The following is a 7,057-nucleotide window of genomic DNA, read 5'->3' on the forward strand; positions in this document are numbered from 1 at the left end:
GGTGAAGCAGATAGTTCAGGCTTCTTCAATTTTTCACCACTCAAATGGTCATTAAGGATTTTGTAAAATCCATTGAAGTCCTCCTCATTAGAAAACCTCATGACAAAAATTTGACCAAACCCCTTCTTTCCCACCTTCGTGGCGGCGGCAATAATCCGCTCTCCTGTGTACTTGCGAATCTTTGCCATATTTTCAAGTATTGTCGCTTCTTTCTTATTCTGGAAAACCGCCTTTTCGTTAGTGATCGTGGACTTCACTCCTTTAGGCTTAGCCTTGGCTGCCTTCTGTAGTTCCTTTGTCATTTGAGGATTCATATTGGCCTCCTTCTTATACTTACCGACGTGGAAGTGTGTTAGACGGTATTCACCCATAGCTGCGAGTTACAGACGTTATCACAAATGAAAGCTTTGAAGCTATCGGAGCCCCTTATACCTTTTCGAGCACTCGAAACGCACCACATCGTCACTTTACACGCGATGATGTTGGTATCAGCCTTGCTTCAATGCGTGTGAGTAGGTGTTACCACAGCAACGAACAAGTGACAATGGTGGGATTTTGTGTCGTGCCAACTTTGCCTATTCTTGTATCTCTCTCTGCTTGAGTTTGCCTGAGACCCCGGGTGCATATGTGTGTTTGAGCTTCATTATTATGTGCTCATCCGATCTTAGCAATCGTGGATATTGCCACCAACTTCTTAATGTAGAGCTGTGAAATAATCCATGTTTATTATAACTTTTGCATTTCACCATTGTTCTGAATTTCCACACGCTAGATATATCCGTTATACTATATTTAACCAAAAGTCAGTAAAAGTCGCTGAAAAGGGCAATTTCACACTGAGAAGTGTTTTTTTGAATCAATTAGTTGTCTTCAAAGTAGCATGAAATGTATATGACACCTTTATTATAGCAATCCTTCGGACCTCGCCACAAAATAATACATTAACACCTAAGTTCCAATTGGCAACACTCTTCTCCATCCTTACAGCGAATGCCATCAACACTAATTTCTTATATAGTGCCCAAACTGCATTTAAAACCGTTTGCTTTTGGATAACCAGCATTAGCTCCTTTGAAAGTGGGCCGCATCAATGTACGCCAGATTAAGGAGGAACTTCACACTCCTAACAATGTGGCAACGGTCTGACATTTAACTCGACTGTCCATATATGTGTGCAGCCTCTCTACCGCGTTTCGTGTGGCCTCTATAAGTTGACTGACTCCTAAGTTGGTAGCATTAAGATGCTTGGTAACAATTTCTTTTTTCCTCTTATTTGCAAGGTAAACTACCAAATTAATGACCTAGTCGGAAGTGGATATACACCACCGAATGCAAAATCCTTGAACTTTGTGGTGTGTTTTAGTGGTGAAATCTAGAATTGGTCAAGGAACATTAAGCGTTGCATAAAATATTTGGTGACAAAAAATTATTCAAGCTTAAATTACAGTTGTTAATTAAAATATATCCAGCGCCTTTCTCATTGGCGGAATATTTAATATGCTTGTTGCTGGAGTCACATATTTGTGAAAAGTGCAGATTCTTATTATAAATGCAGTGATTAAGCTTGCAGAATGTGAAAACATATGCAAAATGTCTTTAGTATATAAATAAAATCACCTCCTTTCTTTATGTATAAGGAAAACGTGTCACGAGCAATGCAGAGATCCTCCTCGATCGGCATGATTTTCAATGGCATCTAAGCTTACGGAAAATTGCTTGTCATCTTTAGGAAGGATAGCTTACATGTAAAGAGAATTAATTTCAAGTGAGCGAATGATTTTGTTAAGTACGCTGAGCATTTGGCCTTGATTTTTTTTTAAGATTACATAATGTTTGATTTGAAAATAATGTCACAAATATTGTTTAGGTTATTGTGGAATCCAAGCATATCCGAGCGTCTTTATTTGGGAAATGCTGCTTTGAAAATTAACAATATTTTTTATTCTAATGGAACTAACGGCATTTCTCATATAAAAAGTAGTGGTAGCGTAATATCACTCTGAAATAGAGACATTTGCGACATCCTAAAGTTTTAGGAGTCATTTGTTCATTTTAGAAAAAAGTACTTGAGTGATTTTGGCTCTTATTTTGACTTTCTAGGCATAAACTATTGTAAAAACCAAAAAAGCATTTAAATTTTCAAAATTGACGATCGCATTCACCTGTAGACATATGCTTTGGTCCATGCTTGGCCTACTTTACAATCAGGCAGTAGCACAATTTAATCCCTTTCAGTTCCCAAATTTCGATGGGTATATAGTCCAACTGAGATTGACACCCATGAATGACAAAAAACTGCGCTTTTAAAAGGAGAAAACTTTGACCCTTTAAGTTTTGCAACAAAATATATAGGAAAATCACAACCACGAAAATGAAATAGCTGCAATCTGAAACTTCAAATTGTTCCCTTTCTCCACTGTCTACGGGCCATAGACCTGCTTCTATGTTGACATATCGGACACATGACATACATAGTCAATGGGGATCTTGACTGCCAGCTAACAATGGGTTCATCCATTGTGTTGATATCCGTATCCGTAGAGGAGGACATTGAATCAGCCGCAGAATGGTTGCGATACTTCCAGACATTACCCCTTTCGACTCTAATGGTGGAGGAAGGTGTAGAATAGCTGCTGCTGCTGCTGCTGTCGCTAGAACTGCTGCAGCCACTTCTCTTGCATGAAAAAATGTTGTTTAAAAGATTGTTTCGAAGTATTTGGGCAAGATTATTCTTTACTATAGAGTCCATTGTTGACGTGGATGGGGATGGTAATGAGGATGAAGATGATGAGGCACTTGTGAAGGCGCTGCGATTTGAAATGGAGTAGAGGTTTTCATTAACCTTGTTTGGTTCGTAGGTCAGCAGTTTCATCTCGGTGTGATCCTTATCTTTTCTCTTGGTGATCTTCTCCTCCTTTGTATAAACATCCTTTGCTGACACGCTGCCGCTACTGTTGGATGAGCTGGAATGCCCGTGTTTTACCAACACGTCTGTTGTCACATAAGTGGCAGCATCCATGCTTATTGGGAGCATTGGAAGACTTGATGTTTGTGTAAAAGACGATCGCGTGTGGTGTATTTTCTGCACTGGTGTATGCGGAGTAGGTGTGTAGCTGGATCGTGGGAGAGAAAACGCTACTGAATTGCGTTTTTCCTTTAGTGGAGGTGGAGTCAAAAGGTTTTCATAATCACTGACAGTACTGTCTCTTGGAAAGAGATTTATAAAGTTTAGGTAAGGGCTCCTCCATTTTTGTTCAGGTCTCCGCGTTTCTTCACTCCTCGCCGCTTCCATAAGAATCTCAAAAAATTCATGAAAATCGTCATCATTAGAAAACTTCATGGCAAAAATTTGCCCGGGTTGCCTTTTCCATGCTTTTGTGGCGACAACAATAATCCTGTGCTTCCTGTTTCTTCGCACATTCACAATATATGAACGTATTATTTTTTCCTTCCTGTTCTCAAAGACCACCATATCTTGTTCAATTGTACACCTCACATCATTTTGTTTACCCTTGGCTGCCTTTCGCAGTTCTCTGGTCATTCGGGTATACATCTTGGCCTCCTTCTTATACTTACCGACATGGAAGTGGGCTAGGCTGTATTCATACATAGTTGTAAGTTGCAGACGCTAACCCAACTGAGCGATTTGTTGCCTTCAAAGCCTATTATACCTCTGTGAGCGCTCAAAACACGCCATATTGTCATTCTACACGCAGAATCATCTACATCAGCCTCGCTTGCTTGTGTGCGAGTAGGCATTACCGTGGCAACAAATCCATGAATAAGAGTGAGCCGCCAACTTGACAGAGTTGACGACAAGACATTTGTGTACAGCCAATTTAATCTCTATCGCTCCATCCGCTTGAATACGCCGTATCGCGTGCGTGTAGGGGTGTACAGGCCTCACTGCCACGTGCCAAACCAAAATTTGCACCCGCAGAATTCGACAATAATATCATGAGGCAAAGATTTCAAATAACCCATGTTCGTTAAAACAAGGCACTGTGAAAATTCTGTCGCAATTTTTCCAATTTACTAACATACAAAATTTTTGCATGTTGGAAAACTCACCACAGTACAAGTTATTAAAAGCCACTGCAGCACAGATCAAACAGGAAAGTTTTACAGCAAAATTCCCCTTACCACTTTGATCAGTTGTCCTTTAAGTGAACTAGGATTTGGTTAACGAATGCAAAATTTTTTTTTGCAAATTTTACTTACCATATCACAAAACAGTAGAGTACTACCCTAAGTCCACTTAGGTGAGAATGACTTTGATCCTAACGGTGAGTGCCTTCGTCAATGACTCCCTAAATTATGCTCAAAGGACATTTGACATTGTTTACATCTTGGCAGTTATTGCTATTTCATTTGAAAGTGGGATGTACTTTTTGATCAAGCTGCATTAGGGTACGCCAATTTAGGAAAGAATTCTACACTTCTAATAATGATGCAATAGCTTGACGATTTACTCGACTGTCTACGAACAGAGTACAGCTTATCTGTCAAGACCCTTGTAGACTGTGGAAGTGAACATAACTTTTAACTTGGTAGCTTTAAAGTGCTTGGTCACAATTTTTTTATTTCTCTTGTTGGCAAGGTGAACTCTGGCATTTACAACCCATTCAAAGGCAGAGGTACTATACCGACTTCAGAATCCTTTGATTTTGTGATGCGTTTTGATGCCAAAATCTAGATCCACTTAAGGAATATACTATGCTGCTCAAAGGTTTTAGTGGCAAAAAAATAATCACATTTTACTATACGGTTGTCTGCCAAAATATGACTAGTGCAGTGTTTGCCTTGGCAGGCTATTTAACTTGCTTGTTGCCAGCGTCACATATATGTGACGACAGCAGGGATTCGTATATAAATGCACTGATTATACTTACAACAAATAAAAAAACACAACAAAAGTTTCAATTTAAAAATAAATCAACGCTTTGCCGTTTCGTGCACAAAAATCTTCAAAGAGAGCATAACTATTAATGAGCTGTAGTGCACGATATTGGCTTAAGTTCAAAATAGGAACCTATGCGACTGTGTTTAGAGTAGATCGTTAATGCACATTATTGTAAATTGCCTAATATTAACTAAAACTTTAAAAGGATTGTTGACAATCCCATCAAACCTATGCATGAATGTAATTAGATGTCCCGCCACACCAATCCTGTTCTGATGGAAGAACAGGCATTTAAGTTCATTGAAGTTCTCAGTCAAGGAGACACCCTCTTCAAATTTCCTAGTGACTGCATTTACATTTACTCACAGAAAAAGTACGTGCCTGTATTTATTGTCTGTGCCACACAAACTACAGCTGATGCGGCCACACTACTACCACATCCTCCCGCATGACGTGGCTATGCTTCGTCAATCACCCCAAATGAAAGCAGGATTACAAGCACCAACTTGCCCATTGGCTGCGTGGGGCTTGAATTTTGGCCACCCAAAAAATTATTAAGCCTTTTATCGTGGTGCAGAACGTTTTTTGATGTTCCTGAAGCAATTTTGCATCAACTACTTATGCATTACTTACCTACATTTTTGCTCTGTCAACTTAAGTAAGGAGTTTATTTTACCAGGGTTAGAAGAAGCTTTAAAGAATTCTTTGTTTAAAAGGAACTCTCCTTACGTGGTCAATTTGGAGACTGCTTTAACTTGACGCACTCCATATCATTACTTTGACAGAAAGCATTTTCAGCAAATAATTCAATCTGATCTGCAGGAGCTCAAACCAGTCATTGGAAGACAAGCACAAAATAAATGCACAAACAATCGAATAATTTTAGAAAACTTTTAGAAATATTCTATTTGTTTTGGCGATCATCGCTGAAATGATTCAATCTCCTGCTGTGTTGGGGGTAAAGCTCAACGTCCCTATATGTCATCCCCATATCGTTGCATCTATCGCACTACTAATACCAAACTCTCTCCCACCTACCATCGCAGGATGTCAAGAATGGAGATAGGTATCAGGTGAAGTGGAAAGAGAGTAAAGAGCAGCCGATGAAGCACTTACTTAAGCAATGTACTTTTAGTGAGTCTGTCTGCAGGTCATCTCTCATAAATAATTCGTGGTGTCGGTGGTTTGATTCCTCCTCACTGGAGACAAATATTATACTGTTGAAATAAGTTCTGATTACTTTTATCTAAAAATTTTGCATTTTATTGAGCCTTATTCTTTCCGTTATTGAGGAGTAGTGCATCCACCTACCTCCCTCTCTCTTTTTGGTAATACATCAGTCAGATTACGCAGTCGAATGTTTCAAAACACTGTATTCTGGGGCAATTGTCTGACTGTCACCCACACTCCCGCTTCTACTGTCTTACAACTTGACAACATTCCAGTTTTTCGTTGAATGCTACGCATTAAGCCGACCACCACGGATACCATCCATCAGATCCATTCAAAACTGCATGATGAGACTTTAAGATTGGAAGAATGTAGTGCAATGCCCAGAAGCAGAAGGTGCGGCGTTGATAGACGGGTTTGTCTTCCTCATATCGATGCCTGATTCATAATGCATGCACATGACCGATCACGAAAGGCACTTAAAAATCATAGCATTGGTCCCCACTGAGAACCACACAGGCATTTTCAGCTGTCAAAATATAATGAGAACTCTAAAACTCATATAAATTTATCACAAATTTTAGTTGTTTTTTGGCAGAAAGCCAGGATATTTTTCTCCTTTTGTTGGTAGGTTAAATTCTTTAGCACTGTTGAGAAGGGTTTATTATTTATTATATCCCTCCCATATACAGAACTAACAGCTAACTCGGAAACTTTAAATCACATCTCGAAGGACTCTAGGACCGTATTGAAGATAAGACCTGGAAACCTATTCTTATAATTCCCATTTTATTTTTAATAAAGTGATTAACTTGGCTATTGCTAAAGAGAAAATGTCTTCATCATGTGTTACTGAGGTCGAGCCTTTAGGTTTAGATCATAGGGCATTCAGCATGGACTGCTATTTTGACGGAGTTCTTTAACAAAGAAAGAGGACCTTTTTTTAAACTTCCTTTTTCCCTCTAACGAAGCTTTAATTGATTC

At 39.1% G+C, this 7,057-nt stretch overlaps 3 protein-coding genes across 3 annotated transcripts in view; all 3 read right to left on the reverse strand. All coding sequences in view use genetic code 11, as the record gives it.

Annotated features, from left to right (window-relative positions):
• Positions 1 to 314, reverse strand: part of EGR_05998 (hypothetical protein) — a gene marked incomplete at both ends in the record, with an annotated part of 5,489 nt that extends 5,175 nt beyond the window's left edge. The window contains one exon of the mRNA XM_024495247.1: positions 172 to 314. Coding sequence (XP_024350331.1) covers positions 172 to 314 — 143 coding nt within the window. The remainder of the gene's footprint in view (positions 1 to 171) is intronic.
• Positions 315 to 1,392: 1,078 nt separating this feature from the next.
• On the reverse strand, positions 1,393 to 3,541 carry EGR_05999 (hypothetical protein; the record flags this gene model as incomplete). The annotated part of the gene is made up of 3 exons (XM_024495248.1): positions 1,393 to 1,563; positions 1,707 to 1,738; positions 2,593 to 3,541. 3 exons carry the CDS (start codon positions 3,539 to 3,541, stop codon positions 1,393 to 1,395), a joined length of 1,152 nt encoding a protein of 383 aa, XP_024350332.1.
• Positions 3,542 to 6,793: 3,252 nt separating this feature from the next.
• The window catches only part of EGR_06000 (hypothetical protein), a gene marked incomplete at both ends in the record, with an annotated part of 2,430 nt that continues 2,166 nt past the window's right edge, over positions 6,794 to 7,057 (reverse strand). The window contains one exon of the mRNA XM_024495249.1: positions 6,794 to 6,834. Coding sequence (XP_024350333.1) covers positions 6,794 to 6,834 — 41 coding nt within the window. The remainder of the gene's footprint in view (positions 6,835 to 7,057) is intronic.

Source organism: Echinococcus granulosus (assembly GCF_000524195.1).
Source record: "Echinococcus granulosus chromosome Unknown EG_S00049, whole genome shotgun sequence".
Lineage (NCBI taxonomy): Eukaryota > Metazoa > Platyhelminthes > Cestoda > Cyclophyllidea > Taeniidae > Echinococcus > Echinococcus granulosus.